Genomic DNA, 23,202 nt, shown 5'->3' with positions numbered 1-23,202 from the left:
CAAGTATCAGCCTGGCCACCCGCTTCCAGTTGAAGAGTGGCCACCTATGCCGGGTTCACACAGTACACTTACTAGAGAGTCTGGCGTAAGGAAAGGCAATGCACCATCGCAGGCAGTCCACCTTGTCCTCTTCGATTGTCGGGCGCAGCAGTACCTGCCGACGGCTGGATCGAGGTTTATAAAATAGAGAGCTTTATCTATCAGGAGACGTAGTTTGGAGCGCACCAATCCGGCTTATGGAATAGAAATCAGGCCTGCGGTCGAATTCAAGCCGGCTTTGATCTTGACACGGATCTTTATTCGATATGAATGTCTAATTACGAATCATGGGTTGGTATGTGTGCACTTTCGAATTTCTAGGACTTCATTCAGAGGCTTTGTTTGTTGTACGTAAAGATTGAAATATATTATTTTGTATTGACATCTTTATCAACCTGTCTGACGTAAGCCCGTATGCGAGGAGGGATATCTGGGATAGATGGGGTAAGCCGGAACATCCTAACCAGAGCGCGAGACCGAGGGTTATAAACAAGCTGAAATATAAACAAGCTGAAACGGTAGCTACAAGCAAGCTAGCGACAAATTTTACTAACCTCACAAGCCAGACTTACGGCTAAAGGATGTTTCTTGCGATTCTAACAGTGTCGAAGACAAGAGACTTTAGCATGAATCTGTTTGATCCTTTGACTTTCACGCTAACTTCCGAAAGTTGATGCATAGATTTTCCAAGATGACCGGATAACGTAGGAGCAGCTGCACAGATGGACATCTGGTGCCAAAATACTTGAAAATTTGAGCATATTACAAAACGCGGCTAGTATGAGGGTGAGCTTATTGTTAATGATAAAGTGATAAAGTGATATTCGCAATCCTAAAGCAGATCTCGGGTTACAGATAGACATGAACATCAGGTCTTTTTGAAGCAGCATATACCCACGCTTTATATTTTTAAAAAATGTTTAAAAATCACGGTGATAAGACCCTAGTGGTTCAAAAACCAGATCAGGAGGTATTTAGACCACGGTGGTTTAAAAACCACAGTAATAAGACCCTAGTAGTTTAAAAACCAGCCCAGGGAGTATTTAGACCACGGTGGTTTAAAAACCACAGTCATAAGACCCTAGTGGTTTAAAAACCAAACCAGGCGGTCTAAAAACCACAGTCACTCATAGGGGGTCGATACGAGGAATAAAAATAGAACTACAAAGATAGCAGTGACTGTCTTGATAGAATGGTACCAAAAAAGAAGCAATAAGCGAAGCCAATCTCCGAGAGGAAGGAACTTAACTTCGAGCTGAAATGCATATATCTGATCTACTCCTGATTCGTGTTTTTAGATTTCTTCATTTTTATGTACGGCTGCGGTTTTTGTGTTATGACATTCCCATGTTGATGCCTAAGGCTGTGTGATGGCCTCAGGGTCCTGTCGGGACGCCAGGCAGCGGATCGTCAGCCTTCCGATAGGCTTCACCAGAGGGAACTCTACATGCGTGACCTCGTCAGTTGGTCATCTCTCATTCTGACGTTTATCCGTCCTTGCTGTTCTGGAGAAGAGACTGTACATAAATTGAGCCATGAGGTATCGACCACCTCAAGAAACAGTCTCTGAAGTAATCTGACTTGGTTTCTTCTACCTGATTGACAGGCCCTCACATCAAAGACGACCAATGCCACGTCGTTTGATTAAATAAAGAGGGGGGGGAGAACGTACTTTGGCGCTAAGCAATCATCAGATCCCATGATGGTAGCTTACGTTCTACTGCCATCCTCTCGTTCTACACCACTCAACTCCTCCCTTAACATCCTCATCGGGATGGCGGTCCTTATTACTCATCCCGTGGGCGCTCCGAAGGAGCGCTCTGAAGTAGCAAATCCCCCCAGCTATCACGGGGTAACAATCTCCAATGCTCTGCCAGTTGCGAATCAAGAACGAACGGGTCTTCTGAAGAACAATACCTTCTCCATGAAAGATATTGTTATCTCACGACAGGCAGGCATCCCAAAGACAGCTCAATATTCAGGTTTGTAATTTACATGTTGCCCTACTTTATCCTTTTTAATGCCACCTTGATTACCTAGCTGATGAATTCAACTACGCATGACCCCGAACACGTTAAAGAGAAGAATTCGGAGTTCAAAGTTATCAGGATTGAAAGCGAGAGCCACCAGCATGCCCTAGGCATTGGCATCTCTCAACATGAGTTCGATCTTTTATGTAATTTGACAAAGCGCAATCGATGCAGAAGAGCATTGAGAAGAGAGCATGAAAATAACAGAGAGTGAATGAGAACCAAGGCAGGCGAAGAGCGAGGAATGAGAACAAGAGTTTGACTAATGCAAAAATTATAACTAGATAAGGTTTCTTCTAACAAAGGTATTCCCTGCGCACGAAGGTACTGGTGACGCGCGCTGACGCACGATGTAAGCCCTGCAAAGATGTGAAAGTCCAGGTGAAACAATGTGGATTTATTGACATGAAACCTGATTATCTTGTCGATTTGGGATAGGAAAAATATATAACACAGTATATCACAAAACCCAAAAGGCAAACTAGTACTTGTTTGAGGGACTCCAGTAATCAAACTTCACTTGAGAATCATTTCGTTCTATTTCGGACGGCTCTCGCACATACTTATCTAGGGTGGCTTGAAACAAATCGTATGTGAAATCGGGAATTGACTTCATCAGTTCTGAAGTAATTATCGACGTGTGTCCGTTTCGCAGATTCGGCAGATTACCAACTATCATTTCGATCGCCACTTGCCTCAGCTCGTGGTAATTGGCTCGTGTCGAATACAATTCCTCGATGGTCTCTGCAAAGGACTCCCTTTCAGGGGAACTCATGAATGATGCGCAGAAATGTACCTCTGCTTTGCTTTTCAGGTCGTCGATCATAAAGTAGTCTGCTTCACCATACATGCGCACGTGGAAGTAACATGGATGACAGTCAAGTAACGAATCGACCGGAGGGTCTGTAATGTCCCCATTATCCCCTTCCTCGATTCCATATTTTGGTGGGACTTTATCAATTGGAGCTGAGTTCCCATTCGTCCGTGGGCCATGCGCAAGTGTCTCTGGCGCGTTCCCTGGGCTTCTCATAACTGTTCCATTCAAGTGCTCGTCTGAAAGGACCTCAACTTCATCAATGACATCATTTTCTGGTTGGGGCCCCGGCGATAGTTCCTCTGCGGGCGGCCTATCCATCTCAGGTACGTATCCAGGATCGGCCTGTGTAATATCCAAGGTATGTGTAGGCCGGGGAGCGCTGTAATTTCCTGTATATAGGAATTCCAGCACTTTTTCAATAAGGACCGGATCTTTTTCGTTCAGACAAATCGGATGTTCGGCTTCCTGCAAGTCATCACCGAGTCTCAGTCTTAGGTTCAGTGGATGGTAACAGATAGACCTTAAAATACCTTGAACCCGCCGTAACAAGCATTTTGAAAGTATTTTGATCTAGGGCAAACAACAAGCCTATGGGCCGAGAGAATCTTGTCCTTGCAAATAATGGCCAAATCGCTGTAGTCAGAATTGAGATGCAAGCTATGCTATGTTAAAGATCTGGCCTTATTTGTACTGAAGTCGGAGTAGATGAGCTAGCTATTTCTCACCTCGCAATGAGCCCGAGAATGGTCTCTTGGTCCTCCGTAGTTTGTGCCTCCAGGGATGGAGGGTTGGATTCCTCAGGGCAAGACTCTCTATACTCCAACTTAGAGGAGGACAAAGGCCTGCTCTTTTTCTTTTTCATTGGGAAGCGTAATGGAAGAAGCGAAAATGTAATCGAAGCTGGCAGACCTTGAACACGGATGGGTGAGCCAAAATAAGGGGTTTGTTCTGGAGACCGCAGATGTTGCTCCATATTTAGAGAATAAAATTTTGACGCATTGCTGCCTAACCCCGCTTTCCTCCAGCTGTCCATTAGATTGATATGTGTAGTGGAACACGAATGTTACACGGGTGGTAAGTCCAATCAGAAGGAGACTTTATAGAAGTGCGTAGCAAAAGCATGCAAGCACAGAATAGCGAATAGGCGGCGGCATATGAGCACTCACAGTCTGATACTTGCAGGAGAGCAATGAGAAGAGAGCGTGGAAAGAGAGGGAACGAATGAAAAAAAGGGCAAAAAAAAAGCGACGAATGAAAAACAAGATTTTGGCTAATATCAACAATCATAACGAAAGGTTTTTGGACACGGGTACTCCCTGCCCATGAAGGTAAGCCTTTCTCTCACTACGTTCGTTTCAGGGCAACGCCTCACGCACAACGAATATCCATGTTCCCTAAAACCCTTCATCTCACTTCTTTTGTAAGGCATTTGACAATGCTTATACACCGAGTCCTTTATAATCATATGTTCCAATTATCCCAGACTGCTCATACCCCAAGAAAAAGCTCTCAATACAATGATCGTGTTTAGGGGCCACAGGATAGCCCTAGGTCTCACGGACTTTAGGATGTGCTCCCGGGTCGGCAAAGGCATTTTTTTGTGAGTTGAAAGAGGCTTGGTAATTATAGATATTGTTAATTTCTGCAAGGCAAATCCCAAATAATGTATTTAGACAAAATGCCTTAGAGTTGAGCTGGTTCATGGGACCAAATCAACGTACTAAAAGCCCCAGAACAACACGCATAATTTTTTGCTAAAATACTGTTGGACCTAATTTCGAGCGTCCTGTACTGAAGGATCATAATTCAAGGATATCGCATCGAGTCCCTTGATACAGGCAGCCTCGACGCCCAATGAACATTGTACGAGCATTGGCAATGCACTGGCCAGTTGATAAGACCGTGACCAGTGTTCGATATTTGAATCAGGTGGTAGGGTATCAGATTCCTATCAGCCAATTGTCAAATTTTTCTCCAAGATATGGAATTGAGATCAATGTTCGTGCGTATCTGACGCGAGGTTCATTCACGGATCCAGCTTGCTCTCGGTACTTCTCGTCCACGGGCTTATTATAATCCCACTGTAAATCACATGGAAGCAATTCTATTCTTAGCTCGATTTTATAATGAAAATCTTGGAGTCGTCATACAGGGCAACACTGAATGTTCTTTTGCAGCTTCTTATCCAGAGGTATTTTCATCAAAAGCTCTTGAGCTTGCGTTTTTTCCAGGCAGGTGTCAGAGAATATCTGACTAGGTATCCTACCGAGGCAGTAAGGTGTACATGTATTGGGGAGATTGGAAATCTTGAAAATTTGACCGGGCTGAGAGAGGTATAAAAAATGCTCGTAGATGTGCGTGTCTCCTGATGGCGGCATTTCCAAGGCTCTTAAATTTTAGGGCTAGAATGGATTCCTCTCTACTTCAGATGGTGTTGGTAGTAGGGGTTTCGACAAGCTAGGGGAAAGTTGTGCGATATTGACGGGCAGGAAAATAGTTTCGTTTTCCTCGGAGACAGCATGAGGCAGGTGGTGTGCCATATTTATGGAGACTTCCACATGACCTTGAGTAGCTCGGTACGGTACGCTGTAAGGCTTCCTAGATCGGTTTGGACTAGGCTGTTTCATCACATCCTTAACTATACGGTAATCGATATGTAACTCTAGTCAGCCGGGTTGCGATACCGACACTTCGGCTCTCAAAACTCCGTTGAATCGCGAATATATTACTCAAATGCTATAAGCACCTCATGACTCCTTTCGACTCCATTTTTAAATCAAAATTAGAGCTTGCACGCAGTTTAGGTGTTCATAACTGAATCCTAAAATATGCGTGTGACACTCTTGAGAAGGTAGAATTAGTTAAGAGCAGCGGCCCTCGCGAAAATTCGTACCGTAGGCGCCTGTTTAGGAGACAGCATAAGTGAAGCTGACCGCCCCAACATGGTCTAAATATCCGTATCATGGTCCTACTTTATCACCAAGATTTACCCGCTTTCTGATGTAAATTCCTTAACAGATTTATGTGGGCTCTATAAGATGATGTTGTGGCTCTTATGTACCTGAGCTGCGACCGTGGGAACTAATGAATAGGCTTCTGCTCTTGTGGCAGAATATTACTGCCAAGAGAGTAGAAAACGTAATCGTAAGCTTATAACTCCAACGGTTCGCAGGGTCGGATAATGATTCATATGATATGCAGCATGCTGTATGCGGACTGAAGTGGCCCATTCGCTAAACATACGCGAGTCGATCCAATTTTAGTAAATCAACCTCACCGGGGGGAGCTCGGAATTACTCTATCGAAGCAGGCGTTGGAATTAGTTGGGTATCCACCTAGAAAGTCGGAGCTTTGTGCCAACGGAGCTACAATCTGGCTTAAGGCAGGGCTTTTATTAGAATGTTCCGGGGTGAATGAACTCAATAGGCCTTCAAAGCCACTAATTCTCTGTCAGTTCCATTTTTGGAAGCCGTTCTAATTGAGACGGATTTGTCTCATTTGACTGCAAAGGCGCGTCAATTGAATGACGGTCAACTCTGGCAAACCACACGTTAATAGGATCTGTAGTAAAATCTAGCACGCTATCATGAAATTCACTACACATGCTAAATCAGGTATGCCTATTTCGGAGACTAGAAGAAGGAAGGGGGGGGTGGGATCGTAAATGGATGTTAAACAACTGTTGACTGATAAAACACGGTTCACCTGGATATGTGCTGTAACATTCAATCTACTATGGCCAGATTAGTTCTCTTACGGGCTTCAAGGCGTGAGAGGCGGCGAGGAGGGAGGAACCGCCTCTCTTCAGCTTATCTCCGAACGTGTCCTCGGTGCTCTCGTCAGTTTAACGGGCGCCTAGTAATATATCCAAAAAAACCTCTGACCTTTTCGGACACATCATTTGGTTTTCGCAGATGTACATATCAACGATTCGAGGATAGATCTATAGGGTCCCTATGCACGCTCATTTTTCGACGACTAGCCTCACACGGCCTTCGTCGACTGCCAGGAATTATACAGCGAGAAGCGCAAAAAGCATTGGAGGACGGTTCGTTCAAAGGTATTGCGGTAGGCAAGCTCTTAGCAAATCTTTACCAAATCGCTAACCATTTATGAAGGCTTGCCGCTAGTCGAGTATATAAGCAGATATCTGACAGGCGAAAAGTCATTGCTGGGTAATACTGGCCATACCCTGTCCCGTTCATGAGGATATTTAGGCGTAGAGAAGATACATAAAGATTAGGCAAGTTGTGGTCATGGTACATCTCCACGCTTTTTGTATTAATATTTTAGTGGGAAGTGCTGCGTATTCTGTACTAGAAAACCCTATATTATTTCTATACAATAGCACTTCACGCCTATCAGATATACCGCTATGCTTCGCACTTTTCAGTGCCCCCTAGTGGAAAACTTGCACTAAAAGCCGAGAAAGGCCTAAGCGTGACTTAGGATATTGACTGTAACTAGCTCACGACTGAGCAGATCACCCCAAAACACCATACTAAGTCCGATAATTTACAACTTCATATCTTAACAACCGTAAGAATCGGATATTTTTATGACGAATTCCAAAGGCATCATGATTTAAATAGTGTATCTAGCTTACTGCTAGCTCACTGGTATACACTGGTATACTATAAGAAATTTAATGGAATTACCGATGGAGACGTATATAATACGTGTTTTTGATGGTAACGTATCCAAATTATGGTGCAAATGGCTCAAAATGTATGTGAGCCATTCCAATATATGAGTGTACTAACGTGCGTCCCACCGCAACCGTGTCCCCTCGAACCCGCTCAAGATTGAGGTACTTTGGAAGACAACGCCAGCATAGTCGACCAACTGGTGTCAGACTGTTAAGCTCAACTAGAAATATGATTTAATAATATCCAGTATACACTGTTCAACTTTCAACCAAAATTACGTTGGTCTGTTGGCATATTTCATCGCAAATTACCTTCCCTTCCCTAACAAGGTTTCTGTGGCAAATTGTGCTAAGCTTCCATGGTCCCCAACCAGCCATTGTTTACGAAATTAAGCTTATAATTCACGGTAAATGGATCCCTCCGATCAATATCCACTAGAATTATATACTCTATACACTGTCCACATCTGAAATAATTTTATTGTTTGTTCACACATGAAAGTCTTAGGGTACATGGTCTGCTTATTAAGGATTGTTTTGTACAGCTCATTACATACAAAGCGTACTGAACATGTAATGTATGGAATTCTAATTTTAGAGATTCCTGGCCACGTGCCCCTCGGGGTCAGTCGTGTTGCCCACCTCCAGAGCAAGCTTTACATTTTCCTGTTACACAACACGCGCTAAATCCTATGACCGACTATAACGACCCAGCAGCAACTGTACTCGCCCTCAACGAACAGTCTGGACAGCCTTAAAACTACTCCGCCCTGTCGAAGTCTAGCGGTATTCCAATCTCCACGTTACGGGATCGTGACCAAGGTAGGATTTCTAAAAAGGAGCGAGCCTTGGACCAGCAATACCTCACTCCACAGGAAGAAATGTCATTGCTGGAATACGTTCTACGGTTATCGAAAAATGGTTATCCCCTCCCGGTCAAATTCTTACGTGCTCTGGCGTGGGAGATCGCTCGCCGACGCCCATCAGATATGCCAATCCCAGTCGCCAATGAAGACACTCGACCTCCAGGAAAGAACTGGCCACAAGCCTTCTACAAACGTCACCCGGAGCTGACATCGAGGACACTGAAAGCAATAGACTGGAAGAGGCATGACCACAACATTTATGACAAGGTGCAAGATTGGTTTCGCGTCATTAAGACGGAGCTGGACAATCCGGCGATCCTCGCTGAGAATGTTTATAACATGGATGAGACAGGCGTCCTTCTGAGTGTTTTGGGCGCGCTCAAGGTGTTAGTAGGGCGGGAGGAGATGTGTAGATACCGTGGCGCTGCTGTAAAACGGAAAATGGTTACCGCCATTGAGTGCCTGTCTGCAGATGGTAGGTCTCTGAATCCCCTAGTCGTTTGGCCTGCCTCTACTCATCGTAGCAACTGGACCACTTACCCCACTCCCGGATGGCATTTTGCCTGCTCAAAGAACGGATACACAGACAGCTCTATCAACCTGTACTGGATCCAGCATGTCTTTGACCCTCAGACCAAGGCTCGTGCTGGTAGCCGGCCGCGCCTTTTGATCAGCGACGGGTTTGCTGCCCACGAGTCCCTCGAGGTCTTGAAGTTTTGTCTTGCAAATAACATCATTCCCTGTCGACTTCCATCGCATACTTCGCATAAGCTTCAGCCGTGTGATGTGGGAGTATTCAGTGCATTGAAGACCGCATATCGGGAACAAGTAGAGCTCTTCTATCGGGGTGGAGCTAATGCTGTGCGATTGGAGCATTTCACTTCCCTCTATAGCCGGGCACGAAATGCTGCCGTGACGCCCCGGAACATCAACGCCGGTTGGTCTAAGAGTGGATTATTTCCTTGGAACCCTAACCGGGTGTTGAAGGACATTCAGCCACCTCCAGGTGCCAGTTACCCCACCGGAAGCAATGTTGTTGAACTGGCCCGTTACTCTGACGGTAAAGAGCTGCTACAAACACCACGAACACCCATCACGGCCGACGGTCTAAAATTGCTGTGTCGTAAGATGCAGAAAGAAGCTCGTGGGTGGGACGAAGATTCTAAGCTTCTCGTCAACCATCTTGCCCATGCAGCGGAGAAAGCATTCGCGGACCGTGCACTTCGTAATGACAACGAGCGGCTGTTGGCACAGAACAATGAAAAACGAAGTCGAACTTCGAAACCAGCACGCAAGGTAGGCAACGCTAAAGTTATGAGCTATGAAGATATAATCGAGGCCAAGCGCAACCTTGAAGCAAAAAAGGCCTCCCGGCCTGGAAAGCGCAAGACCAATTCTAGCAGTGGGTGCCGACCAAAAAGGTCATGCAGCGATGATGTACGAAAAGCTGAAGATGAAATACAAAGCTGGGGCTTTAGAGAGTACTGTTCAGTTATTAGCTTTTGATAGGCTGCCTTTCTTTCAGCTTTCGTCAGTTAGACTATTTTTAGATTGCGATTAAGTGCGCGCACTACGTGTTCCATACGGTCGAAGAGATCACAGGGCATTTTTGGTATTTCCAATGATCATTAAACCATACAGTTTTCGGTATATGCGATATGGGTTTAGTTTCATTTCTTTGTTTCCCTAACTCAGAGCCCAGTGATTATCTTCGGCGGCTAGCATTCCAAGGTACCATAGTCCTAGTAATACTGAAAGCTGTCCAGTCCCGCCGCTTGTCCATAAGACAGGCCTAGCGACGGCCAGGTGGCCGTCTCTATCCAGTCGTTTGACGGCAACAAGCTCAGAATTGGTTAGAATAAACCCGTGCCGAGCATTGTGCTGGTCCATATAAAAGTTCACTTGTGCCAAAACTTGCTTATATTCTCGCCGGTCTGCCAAGTTCTGCGAAAACTGCATTGATGATTCCCATTTCCACGAAACCTTCAAATCCCCAGGGGCACGATTGACACCAGTGGAGAGGCTAGCGTCGACTACAATAAACGCGACATCTGGTCGGAACTGATCAATGATCCTTGCAGATCCCCCTCCGTCTATTGTGATTGCGGAGAGCTGTCGGGCTCGTAGCTCGGGGGCAAGCTCTTGGAAACCAGCTCGAAGGGCCCGCCTAACCCGGCTCATAACAAGATCAGCGAAGCGAAGATGAAAAGTGGGTTCATCTTTTATCGGGGCTGGTGGAGATGTGAAAGGCTCCGCGCGGATCAATTTCGAATGTAATAGCTGTCCGTATCGGGCAATGACGGAAGGATAGCTGAACTCAGGCCACGGCTCGATCTGAGCAATATCGCCCGCATCGTACTGGGGATTAGTAGTGTTTGGACTAGAAGTAGTTCCTTGGGTCGGGATTCTTGGGAGACCGACAGAAAGGTAGTGCAGTAGCGTTTGAGTTGCCATCTCTTATCTGTAAATCCAATCTGCATGTTCGTAAGAAAATGGCAATGGAACCATGGTTGAGGTCTGGAATTGCGGGGTTGGTCTATCACATGATATTTAGATCACATGATCGATGACTGATGTTACATAATTCAAGGGGTGTGATTCAACCTCATCCATCGCTTCTCATTCTAAATCGGCCTGCGCAGCGACCATGTGTTCTCAAATTGGTTACATTTTGGACTTGGAGCCGTTCGATATTGACATCAAAAGAGAGATCAACCGCTCAGATGCCTCTACGGTATACGAAATAGGACTATATGGAAATACGTGTGCTATGAAACTCGTAAGTGCGATTTTTGCGCCCGCAGAACAGCGCTGACTTGTCAGTTCCATGATAACGGCGACCCAGGATACACGAAGAGAGGCCGAGACTTAAATCGATTCCGCTGCGAATTAAACGCCTATAAAAATCTCCATAAGTTTGGTGTATGCGACCGTGGCTTTGTTCCCGCATTTTACGGCTATATCGATCGACTGGATCCATCCGCTTTTCAACCACCGCTTGAACGATTTGTTGGCGATAAATACCAACCAAGGGCCATTCTTCTCGAGTACCTGCCAGATTCGGAAAGGCTGAATTGTGTGAATTATTCCCAGAGTCTTTTTCGCTCTGCGGTAGAGGGTATACAAGAGATCCATAATGCCTTCGTGCACCACCGTGACATTTATCCGAAGAACATGCTTGTTGTTCGTGGTGAGAGGGTTGTCTGGACCGATTTTGATGTTGCGACAACTTTTCAAAATATGGGTCCTTTCGAGATTGCATATTGCGAATATGAAACCAATCTCGTCAGAAGTTTTGGGGAGCTTTTGGTAGGCCCCTTTTCTTTGTTTTGAATATCATGAACTGACGATGTGTTTATCAGAATAACGACCAGAAGCAGGGTCTTAGACCAAATACAAAGTATTATTGATCGAGCGCCTCGAGGGTAAACGAAAACGCATTGCCCATGCTCCATAGCAGTCATGTTTTAGCACCGGTCGTCATTCAACCCTTTTATTTTACCCTGACTGCCATGTTTAAAAGGGCATCCGGCTTTCTCCTGGCTTGGACCAGCATCAGAACCTGCCCTGCCACCCGGACGAAGACGTCAAGTCATCAGATCGGATTCTTCCCAACGTCTTGACTCAGTGAGTCTGACGACGTTTTGCATGACGGGGGTGGCGTCTGGATGTTGGCCGGCATGGAATGGGGGTATTTGATAATCCTGCCCGGTGCCTGTCCTTGAGTCTGTACGATTGGTGACAGAATACTCACTACGCCTGTCAACTTGGCTGCAGAATACGGCTCTTATCTTGTGTGTCATATGGATAATGATCTCGCACTGTCATGGGTTGGTATCCGCTACCATTTTACGGTGGTCCATGATGTTTGGTGCGTGAATAAGGCCGTCGGAGTCCGAATGATGCCAATGACGAGTGCTGAAGTCATTTTTGGACTCAACAAGGACAGAATCACGTGACTAGATGATGGTCAAATTTAGAATTTGGTTTCTGACGGGACAGGTCCGTTACACTGCTGTCGGTATTGTAATTTTACATGTCGCCTTATTAAGCAAACAATGTATTCCCAAGGTTTCACGAGCGAGCGTATATAAAGCTCATTCAGATGTAAAACGTGAGGAGAGGATCTAATTTTTCGTGGACTTTGTTATGATGTATCTATATATCAAGGCAATAAATTCTTATTACTCCAAAGAGTCGGTGGTTGTGAGCCATGGTAGATTTGACCGAACTGTAAGAGAAATCTCAGAGCAGACGGCAGCAATTCTCCCAATGAAATATACCCAATTTTAAACGTAATTTTAGGTGAAATTAGAGTATCTCATTGGATCAGTAGTATGAAACAACATCATTTTGCTTTAATTGCAAATATCATTCGCATTATTCGCTTTTTGAGCGTTTGGTTTCCAAAGTACCTTAAGTGTGCGCGGGCGCAGCGGGAAGCGGTTGCAGCGGGATTAACGTTAGTTAAATACATTTTCTAAATTTCCAATTGAGAAAAAAACTGCGGGTGGTTGATAAATGGACGAATCAAAAAATGTTATTTAGTATGGTGTTTTAGTGTGATCCTTTGGTCATGCATTACGTTACATGCAGAGAGTTCTTTCCACAGTCAAACAAACAGCCCTGTGAGTGGAGTGCCTATAAATTGACCGAGGAGTAAAACTATCACCCATTTTAACATGGATAGATGATGGAACTCAAAAATGTACAAATGAAGAACCTCATGCTAAATATGTCGCACTGGAGGTTAATCCAAATATGACCCCCTCTGTGAACCATATTTGATTTTCTCTACGTATCTGCTCAATTTCACTTAAAAAGAACATACAGCATCATTGGGGGCTGCGCAAAGATCCTCAATCAGATGTTGTCGCCGACCGTCGAAGTCTCATGGAACCTGTCAAGAAACGACCCATGCCAAACCCAACGGGCAGGTGTGGACGATCCCCGTGCACACTTGACATCAAGGAAAGGGATACAACTGAAGGAGCTTGAACACCAGGCCAAGTTCTTCGATAGATGGGGCCTTTTTATTGGGCTAGTTCCGGTGTACGTCATCTATATCATGCTGCTTTGGTCTTCTTCTGCATACTCTCCTTAGGTGACGTACTGTTTTCTACCTTACTGATTCTTCCTCTAGGGTCGGCGATATTGTTAACACTGCTTTTGCGTTAATGCTAATCTATAGGATCAAGAACATTGGTCTGGAAATCCCTCGATCTGTGTATAACAGAATGGTTGCCAGAATTCTCCTAAGTGCCGGTATTGGTTTGATACCACCAGGCTTTTTACTAAGTAGGCTTTACCGATGCAACAGGAGGAACTCTTTAGCCATTCGGTCTTATGTTGATCGTCATCTAAAAGGAGACGGGGGAGCACCAAGTCCTCTACAGCAACTTCCATCCGCCCCGTGATGTATAACTAGCGTGAGAAAGCATTATTCCGTTTATCTCTTCAGGATGACACAAGCGACGAGCAACAATAGTGAGCGAGATCAAAATTGAGATATAAGTTTACAACACGTTTGAATGGTCAGTAGGAGTTTCAATCTCACATTCTCAGAGCTCGAAAGGCTACTATCTCTATTTTCTAGCATCTCATTGCAGTGGGGCTTAGCGGAAATTATAAGCAGGGTAGGATTCTGACTGCCAACTAGTTTGAATGTGGTGATTTAATTCGAACGTATGAGTTGCTCGAGAAGCCTCCCTTTGAAAGCAGAAAATCAAGGTTACGGTGACGGTAGAGTAGAGTGAGCGAATTCCTCCTTGCAGAGACGGGGGTTTACTTTGTACATTATCGGTATTATCCATAAAGTCAATTCCCTGGAAGAGGTATTGTTGAAAGTTTCCAACATCATCCAGCTTTATGATTAGGTCAAGGTATTGCACGTCGACACATCCCTGCGAAATATCCAGCCGACCACGTAGTACCATCAACACTCTTTTTTTGCTGCGGACTCGGTAGGTGGGGTTCTCCTAAGTATTTATCTGCTCTGTTGGAAAAACTCTCAGGGCAATCCCTTCTTCAGGAAGTTCATAGACATGAAGAGTTAAGTCATAGTCGAATATGCGAGCCAAAGTTGTACAATCGACACAGTAAGCAGCGGGCATAAGATGAAGATGAAGAGAGGTGGATAAGCTTAATCAGTTCTGTTAACTGATCTCGAGGTCTAGGTCGCACACAAACTATCGTGGTTTCGAAATTTGAATAAGGCGAAAGAGCGTACGATTTCAGAGCCCTTCTATTTGGAGAATGTATAGTCCAGTCGTGATCAAAAGCCTATGAGATCCTCGAGGGCTTCCATGGCATTCTACCTACTATTTGTTTATACGCACTAGTAATGTTACGTACTATTTATATCTTGGATTATGACATTTGTCTTAGTGCAAGGCAGCTTACAGATGATTACGGCGATTTGAGAATGTACGCTCCTAGGAGCACTATCCAGATTGGAACGATCTTGACTTCCTGGGAGCTATCACGGGTAGCTTTGACGGGTTTATTAGAATACACGATGAATAGGGGAAATATGGTGTAATGGATCAACATAGCTTTCAGTATCCAGCTTATCCGGCTCTCTTGCGCACTTTGATGTCCATTCCTGCGCTGGGGAATGACCAGGCCAGCACAATATGGAAGTAAACCAAACTCCAGGGTAATTCGGTTTCAATGGGTAAGGCTAACACATCTTATTCTTTTACTATGTCTGTGCAAAATTGGGCAATCACGCTGTTCAGTCCATCTCATTTCCACCTCCCTGTTATCGGTTCCCTGGCCCTTTTAAGCGATATTAAGATAAGATTCGACCTGCCGATATACCTCGAATAAAAGCACTCAGCTCGTACCGTAGTTTGGTCTCGTAGCATAGATTCATCCGTGAGAATCTCCAAATAGGCGGATACAGTCCTCACATTCAGAATCAATTGTTTTAAAATTTCAATCTTTTCACTGACGTGATATAACCACGAGACAAAGTTAGTGCGTCCATTAGACCCCCGTCTCTGCGCTCTTTGTTGAACTTCTCCGCGTCTTTCTGTATGAGGAATTTATTAGTGTCGGGCAAGCCAAATTTCAAAAGCGAGTAAAGAGCATTACTCACCCTATAGTACTCTTTGCGCAACCGAAATTTATGATACGAGATTATATCACGCAATCCACCACCGCCCCTCCCGCCTATGGTGGCATAGACCGTTTTAGGGGTCCCTTTGTTCTTTTCCCCGTAATCATTCATCGCGGTGTAGGCAAACCAGTAGCAGTTATTCCCAATCGGTTTGTAACTTCCCCCTTTTTTGCTCACCCACGAAATGGTTTCAGCGAGGCTAATGAAGCTGGGCTTCTTGGCGGTGTAAATGTAAGACTCTAAAGGGAGAGGAAGGTCATGAGGACCGTTCCATCGGCCTTTTTCGCCCTTTTCATCAAAGCCAATTGTCACTCCATCCACCGACTCACGGCCAAAAGTGATGGGAGTGACTCCCGTGGCAATGGCGTCGATGCTACTCTTTGGTACTCCACGCTCCGCATAGACACGCGCTCGTTCATTTGACAATTCATCCTCAACAATGAATTGTATGTATTCATGGCCCCAAGCTGAGTCAAGGTTTTTGACTCGAGTCAGGGTAACGACGCGAAGAGATTCGTAGTCTTGGCTTTTATTTAGAATGTGCTTGTACCATTCCTCTGGCAAGTAATGTTTCACTTCACTCGAAAAAACAAGCGGCATCGTGGTAAACATAGTAAATCAGTAAAATAGTAATTCTATAATTATCCAAAGATGCAAAGCAGCAGAGTAGGGCTATGACCGAACTCTCCTTTGATTGTCAACGCCCAGATCATTTAGTGTAAATTGCATGTATGAACCGACGACTTAGAACTCCCGATTTATATTAGCCTTCGCCTGATAGTGAAGAAAACGAAGAAAACGACAAATAAATTGCATCATCTTTAGGTTGCGCGATATTACGGTGTTTTATAGAATACCCAAGTTGTGGGCGCTTCCATGTCCGTGTCGTCGTATCCACGCCTGCAGGCTATGTTTAGTGGAATATAGGTCTAGAAAACCGTCAAGTTCCTTCCTTTTATAGTTTATAACAATCTTTTCCATTTGAGGAACTGTCTTGCGTCAGACTTATGGTTGCTAGAGCTCCTAATTTTCAGTAGAGTACGATTAATTTGAGAAGTAGTCGCAAATCAAACTCTTTTCTCTGCCTAGCTCACCTGACCCCGGGGGTCCGATCACAGGACACCGCTTTTCGTCTTGAGACGCACGCTTCAACCTTTTACCAAGGCTGGTAATCCAGTACAAAACCTGCATATATATTTTTAACTCCTGCTTTTTCTAGCATTCACAATTCTTTACTGTTGATATGGAGACGAATATTTCCTCTCTTACCGAAGACCGTTCCCCCCCTTTTTCCACTCTTCCTCTTCTCATCTGCTACCACTGCCGATCAGCAGTACGAATCAACTAACTCGTAGCCCGTCTAAGCTCCTTCTCATCCTCTTCCTTGTCGCACGGCTTTCCAGATTCAAGAATTAACTCCCCACCCTGTGGCCCCAGTCATTATCTAGCTGTGATTTCAATATGGTCCCCTGTCAGCCACCCCATTTCAAACATCTTCCTGTTCATTAGGACCGAATCCAATGCTTCGTACCGCTTCAAGCCACTACATCTGTCGTACGAAGATGAGTATAAATCAAAAGTGGCGAACTCACCACCAAGGATATGCTTACTCCTTTTCCCAATCGCCTAAACCCCCTCTTGCTCTTCACACCTTAAGACGAGTTACGCGAGTATACTTTGCTGTGATTGACCCCGTAGAATCATGGGCAGCAGAGCCTGAGCCACTATTTTCTACGATAGATAACCTCTTGACTAGCTAGTAAAAGCAACACCGTCAGATCTGAGACGGTGGAGATAACTAGGCTACGCCATGACTCTGTCGTACGCGGTAGTCCCAAAACATAGTGAGTTAGCTAGCAGAGACCCTCCATTCCTTGATTGAGCCACTAGAGCAGGATCCTCTGCATCCATTATGGCTGATCCACTGGGCTATGGCTAATATGGCTCGTACGGCGCAGCAAATTGCTAAACGGTGCGGCCACCTCATTCGCGTAGAGGCCGTCCAAACCGAGATGGACCCCCCCCCACTCCCCCCCCTTCGTTTGGCGGGATTTGGGGCTTTATTTTGCTACCTCCCTTCGGCCGTAGAGTGTGGTGAATACTAGTGACGGGGGAAATGATGTTTCGCGACGCGAGCTTCCAACATGAAATGCAGCCGAAAGACAATCAAAGTAACCTGTCGCTGACTGGACGATTTCATATCACACAACACTCAAAATTTGGCTGCGTGATTAGGAACTTCTGCCTAAACCACGCCATTTTAAGATGAGGAGTCACAGATTGGCATTCAAAACAGCCCCGACAAACCCCACTGCCTGGCTCGGGTTTAGGATGGGTGGCAAAGTCGAGAGGGCCATCTCAAAAATGATGCGCCCCGTGCAGCCTTGTGGGAATCGAATAACATGGCCCAGGTCGGGGGGTGGAGGAGGTTGGTCCAAGACGTATAGGACCCAGTCGAGGCTGAACGGCAGCCCGGATCCATAGCTGCCCGCCTATGCGCGTAACGCTCATTTTATTCTGTTTGTGTGATGTGGCTGTGTAGGGATGAATCATAATTCGTATCTGCCCTATTCTGCCTAGTGCACAACTAACTCCTGTACACCGAAGCCCCGATGCTACATAACGAATCTAAACGCCCCCCTTCCTGTCTGGCCTCTTCCCATACCCTTCGGTTTGACTTCTATAACTCTACACCTCTCATACAGTATACTTTACATACAATTATTTCATCTCTTCGGATAGGTTCTGCTTCCCCACATCGCCAAACAGATCTATACTATACACTATTACCACTACAGCTACTGCTTGCCCACAATGCATCGTTCCCTTAGTCATAGGAACAGCAGCGCTTTCAGTCCCAACGCAAACCCAAATGAGGATTGGACCAAGATCCCCGATCTTGCGGAGCGTCGGCGCATTCAAAACCGCATTGCGCAACGAAACTACCGTTAGTATTCCCATCGCGAGTCCCCAAACCACCCGGTATTCATCCTACTAACCGCACCCACCCACAGGCAAGAAGCTGAAGCGAAGACTGGAGGATCTAGAGCGCCGTGCAGCATCTTCTGCCTCCCCAGAAGCCTCACACGCTGAGCCGGTGGCACGTCCCAAGGCTGCGCCTAAAAAGGCTCGCTCGAAACAACAACGAGCCAACAAAGCCACCGAGAACAAAGCGCACTCAGTACAGGCCTCAACAAGCGAGCGCCCAGCCTCTTACGAGTATTACAACAACACCACACAAGATGAGCGCGGTATGTTCGGACAACAATGTACCCGCCAACTATCCGCCTCGCCGCCACCAGTCTTCTCCTGCCTACCACTACCATCCTACGACGGCCATCGGCCCTACCGGCAAATGCCGGTGTATTACAGCAATATTTCGTTCACCGAATATGACGAGCCAGTTGCTAGCCTAGGTCCCATAGTGAGCGCCCAGGGAATGTACCGCAAGCCATACGACGAGGACATGAGTCCATTCGGCAGGAGCTACGCAACAATGGCAGGCATCGACCTAGTGCCGCAACAGCACGCAGAACAAAGCCTTCTGGTACAATCCTCTTACTAGTTCCAATTGCAGGGATCTCAATAGCAAGCACTCTTTTTTTCTCTTCTTTATTTTCATCTTGGAGCAATGCAATTTTCTTCGACCGGAAAATGAGAAAGCGAAACTCTTCTGTTGTTTCTGCACACAGGTGCACTCGTTTTGTTACAGTCATGCACATGGTTCTGCCCATAGCCAAGAATATTATCATTGTGCAGCTTTGTCTCTGTATCCTCTGTTACGGGCAAATGAGATCATAATTTCCACAGATGATCTGCGAATACTCTAACTATATGCTTTGGTATTCGAAAGCTGGAGACCTGCTACCCAATGGCTTCTGTTATCTAGTGAGATGACTCTCGTCCAACTCGAGCGTTCTGGGGCTAACCCCAAGCAAAATCCCAGGTACATAATGTACACACATTGTCCACCTTCCCCCCCCCCCCCCCGAGCAGCTATTTAATTAGCTTCCCGAGTGGCAAGTGTTTGTGTGCCGCCAATTTGAATCAGTCGGTAAGCTTCTGGTTCGCCTTCGCCATAGCAACCACTCTATGCCCATCGAGAGGCATTCGTGTGTATTTCGGGTCAACCACTTGGACGTTCACAAAGTCTCCAAGCGTTTATTTCTTTCGATCAAAAACTGTGACATGTTTTCTCGCCCATTGGTCCCGGCAAGCCGATTTGAGTTTTTAGATCCCCTCTCGTCCGCTGTCTCCAATCGCAATGAAGCAGAAGACATAAAGTTCGTTCAAGCCTTGTCAATATGGGTAACTTTCCAGTCATCTCGACCCATGAATGATGGTCCCAGTCACTTGAGTTGAACAACAGACTAGCTGCACAGTTCAATATCCCGCAATGTAAAGTAATTTAGTTTAGTAAACCTATCCCAGCCTACCCTCCCCCTGATCTCTCTTGCCTCCTGGAGAAATGGGCCATCTGCTGATAATTCAGATATACGTCGGCCGCTTCGTATGTTTGGGAGGAAACAGTCATGTATGAGAGTTTCCAGTTTGTTCCTCTCGCCTCTGAGTGAAAGGGAGGAAAGTGCCTCCAAGGTGACATCTAGTGAGCGTGTCGAGGAATTCATGTGAGGTCTCGAAGGAATGGCAAATTGGCAGCAAGAAAAGCAGTATAATCGAGCTATAACCTACAAGGCCCTTTTCGCCCTCCAGTCCTGCTCTTTCTATTCTAGCGCCTCTTGCCATAGCCTCCGCGAACGAAAAAGCTTGAAAAGCCTTTGTGAAATGGGTGCTTATACAATCACAAGCTCCCCAAAAGGAAGTTTATATTCAGACAAATGGTGATAGCGATAGAGATGGTTGAAGTGAAATACGATATATCGTCTGATGCTCTAGAAGCAAGGAATTCCTCTTCGGGCCTACCGAAAAACCTGAGCCGAAGATAAACATTCTGCGTATTATATACCCCTCCCATAATGAACTCTTCTAAATGATGGCAGCCATTGCCATTGGTTGCTGAGCGAACCGTACGCGTAAGCGAAATCCTACTGAAGATGATGCTCCTAATTTACACAAAGCACGCAAGAAGTTTTCTATCTCCAACAAGGACTTTCCACTCGGCTACCCGAAATTCCGGACTCGTTTCTGTCTTGCCACCCTATCAATCTGTGACTTAGCGGGGGAAATGCGAACTTAGCACCGAATGATTTCTCTTCGCGGTTCTTTTAAGCGGGGGATATAGAAAATGCGAGCGGGAAGAGCCAAATGAATCATTCAGGAAATTTGCTAAACAGGCAAATAGAAAAAAGGGTGCAATCACACGAGAGAAACAAGATGTCCTACACGAGACAGTTCCCTACACGAGACAGTTCGAAAACTAAATGATCTCTCCGGTGCCGGTCAAATCGAACATATAGCCAAGGTACACATCAACAAGTCCTAAGTTCAAGAATTATGAGATACATCGCTCACGACAAGCGGTCCTCACGAAGGGAGGAACTATGGATTTGGCGTGGGCGTTTTCTGGGGTTGTATCCACTATTTCCCGAGGATTCTTCCCTTTGCTGGCATCGCCCGGTAGGCTGACTGGGTGGCCTGAAGGAAGATTGTTGGTTTTTCCCGGAAGTAATAATGTAGGAGTCACCTCGTGATGCATTGTCGTAGATCACAATTGGATGACCGTAGCTTCCTCCGAGAATGTATCTTATTGGCTCCGATGCTGCATGTTCCACATGTTCAAATCTCGGGTTCGTCGCATTATTAGTACGCGTGACCTCTTGAAGTGGCCGGAACCAAACGCCTGTGGTGGTGCCAGTAACCACTTTGCGTATTCGTACTGGGTTTCTCCTGCACTGCTTCGAGCGGTATAATCGCAGCCATTGTCGACGAGCACTTTGTGATGTCTTTGAGAGCCTTCTCGCGCTCTTGAGTTTCTATTCTGCGTGTTGGGGCGGTATGCATTATGTTCCACCCTTCCCAATCTCGGACCTGAATGGAAATTCCATAGGAGCTGCATCGTCCTAAAGCCAGGCCCCGTAGGTAGCAAAATGGATTGGGAGCCGCCCATAAGCAACTGGGGGTATTTTTCATTCTTTCAAAATCCCCATTTTGTCGCAAGGTCTGAACCATCGTGTCGCATCGGTACCGTACTGCCCCCTGGAGTGTTGTCCACCGAGAGTTGTCGACGCTGAGGAGCAAATTCACAAGACCGATTTCTCCGCCATCACATGCTATTTGACGAGCCCTTTGTGGCTCATTACTGACAAGCAGGCCAATATCCGCACAGCGCAAGCCAATACTGAATCATGGCCGGCCGATTATTCATGTCAATTGTCATTTCCTCATGTGAATAGAGAGAAACATCCATATATCAGACCGTACTAACTCCGATATATAAAATAGCACCATCTGGACGAACTCGTGGGCTCCATCCTTACCCTAATTTTACCGAACGAAGGGTTCGGTTCGACCTACTTCCACGGTAGGGCAAGTTTTCATATCACCTGCCTACTGCCCACGACCAATAACACCACGCGGGGTCGATCCCAAGGCATAAAGATTTTTTAAAGATGAACGACTTAGGAAATTATTTTCTTTGAGACATTTTCAACCTCCCTATATCGTCATACGTGTAACGAAACCTCACATCATTCAATGACTTTAACACTGCTTAGTATACAGCACTGCGGAAGCGGTTGAATCAAGAGCAACATGTCGCATTCGGAGTTGCCACGTAGAAACCATCCCTGTGATATATTGGTAGACTTTGCCAGGGCACTGATTCCTCGCGTCGTTGCGGATCCCATTGAAGGGTCAAAAATAATCATCGGATACCGAGCGTAACACCGGGAAGGTCATCAAGCCCGCAGTCAGACTGAGGTTAGTGCTCAGATACATCAGAATGCATTGTGTCAGTGAAGAACTTCCGGTCGTGGGAACAGCAGCAAGCTTATCTTACTGTCAGAGAGGCACCACGATGGAAGTTTGATGCCGGATCGTAGAATTATTCAAAGATCCCGGCTTGGAGGCATTCCATCAAATCCAAGAAGCAACACTTGAAATTCTATACCTTCAGCCACATTATCAATTCCAAGCTGACACACTTTTGAGGTGTCACTACACCCCCTTTTGTTTGTCTGCTAGTTGGTGTTCGATTGAAATTGAACAGCAAGTAGATCAGCCAAGGCGATACGAACAGCAGTACGAGAAATGGACATCGCCGCCGAATCTAGAATGAAGACTCCAAAGAATCGTATTGAGCATCGTATTTGCGCTCATCCGATTCTGGGAAAGGCTTGGGTGCTGCTTAATGATCTTGCGAGCCGTAATTTCGTCGATCAAGTGCTTCCTCAACTGATAACGACGTATACCGGTTGGTCTGGTTAGGCTCTAGAATTTCCGCATCCGGAGCTCAGTCTGTGATAATCAAGTTGCTCTACGCCTTCCAACCGAAGCGACAGCATGATAGCAGTGATATTCCAATTCCGTCACGGCCATTACATGCTCCTGTTATCCATTCACGATCCAGATATTGACGCTTTGTCTTCGAATCTTTCAGCTGCCCTCTGATTAGTGGGGGTTGTGCCATCAAGCCCTCCTGCGGCTTTTCTATCCCGCAGAGCAGCATATGGCTTCAAGATTAGCACAGTCACCCGGTCAAGTTGCTACTAAATCTACGT

At 45.8% G+C, this 23,202-nt stretch overlaps 6 protein-coding genes across 6 annotated transcripts; 4 read left to right on the top strand and 2 right to left on the bottom strand.

Moving 5' to 3' along the window:
- Positions 1-2,437: 2,437 nt before the first annotated feature.
- On the bottom strand, positions 2,438-3,916 carry N7473_011165 (uncharacterized protein). Its single transcript, XM_057157104.1, has 3 exons — positions 3,612-3,916; positions 3,417-3,543; positions 2,438-3,351 (listed from the first exon to the last, which is right to left on the bottom strand). Exons 1-3 carry the CDS (start codon positions 3,857-3,859, stop codon positions 2,551-2,553), a joined length of 1,176 nt encoding a protein of 391 aa, XP_057004226.1. The 5' UTR covers positions 3,860-3,916; the 3' UTR covers positions 2,438-2,550.
- Positions 3,917-8,415: 4,499 nt separating this feature from the next.
- On the top strand, positions 8,416-9,906 carry N7473_011164 (uncharacterized protein; the record flags this gene model as incomplete). The annotated part of the gene is made up of 1 exon (XM_057157103.1): positions 8,416-9,906. One exon carries the CDS (start codon positions 8,416-8,418, stop codon positions 9,904-9,906), a length of 1,491 nt encoding a protein of 496 aa, XP_057004225.1.
- Positions 9,907-10,086: 180 nt separating this feature from the next.
- Positions 10,087-10,854, bottom strand: N7473_011163 (uncharacterized protein; the record flags this gene model as incomplete). The annotated part of the gene is made up of 1 exon (XM_057157102.1): positions 10,087-10,854. The coding sequence occupies one exon, from the start codon at positions 10,852-10,854 to the stop codon at positions 10,087-10,089; it is 768 nt and encodes a 255-aa protein (XP_057004224.1).
- A 193-nt stretch (positions 10,855-11,047) lies between these two features.
- N7473_011162 (uncharacterized protein) lies at positions 11,048-11,810 on the top strand (the record flags this gene model as incomplete). The annotated part of the gene is made up of 3 exons (XM_057157101.1): positions 11,048-11,179; positions 11,224-11,709; positions 11,763-11,810. The coding sequence occupies 3 exons, from the start codon at positions 11,048-11,050 to the stop codon at positions 11,808-11,810; spliced, it is 666 nt and encodes a 221-aa protein (XP_057004223.1).
- Positions 11,811-13,267: 1,457 nt separating this feature from the next.
- On the top strand, positions 13,268-13,817 carry N7473_011161 (DUF4112 domain-containing protein; the record flags this gene model as incomplete). The annotated part of the gene is made up of 3 exons (XM_057157100.1): positions 13,268-13,452; positions 13,544-13,698; positions 13,768-13,817. The coding sequence occupies 3 exons, from the start codon at positions 13,268-13,270 to the stop codon at positions 13,815-13,817; spliced, it is 390 nt and encodes a 129-aa protein (XP_057004222.1).
- A 4,520-nt stretch (positions 13,818-18,337) lies between these two features.
- On the top strand, positions 18,338-19,088 carry N7473_011160 (bZIP transcription factor; the record flags this gene model as incomplete). Its single annotated transcript, XM_057157099.1, has 2 exons — positions 18,338-18,470; positions 18,538-19,088. The coding sequence occupies 2 exons, from the start codon at positions 18,338-18,340 to the stop codon at positions 19,086-19,088; spliced, it is 684 nt and encodes a 227-aa protein (XP_057004221.1).
- Between the last annotated feature and the right edge of the window lie 4,114 nt (positions 19,089-23,202).

This window comes from Penicillium subrubescens (assembly GCF_028828155.1).
Source record: "Penicillium subrubescens strain IBT 31985 chromosome Unknown utg000009l_segment0_segment0, whole genome shotgun sequence".
Classification (NCBI taxonomy): domain Eukaryota; kingdom Fungi; phylum Ascomycota; class Eurotiomycetes; order Eurotiales; family Aspergillaceae; genus Penicillium; species Penicillium subrubescens.
Note: the sequence above shows the minus strand (reverse complement) of the source record. Positions and strands in the feature narration are given on the sequence as shown.

Bases quoted from the DNA above. Each gene is read 5' to 3' on its own strand.
- N7473_011165 (XM_057157104.1), bottom strand. From the start codon at position 3,859: ATGGAGCAACATCTGCGGTCTCCAGAACAAACCCCTTATTTTGGCTCA. The intron at 3,544-3,611 runs GTGAGAAATAGC...AACATAGCATAG, and splicing joins ATTCTCGGGCTCATTGCGAG to CTTGCATCTCAATTCTGACT. The intron at 3,352-3,416 runs GTATTTTAAGGT...GATGACTTGCAG, and splicing joins CTTGTTACGGCGGGTTCAAG to GAAGCCGAACATCCGATTTG.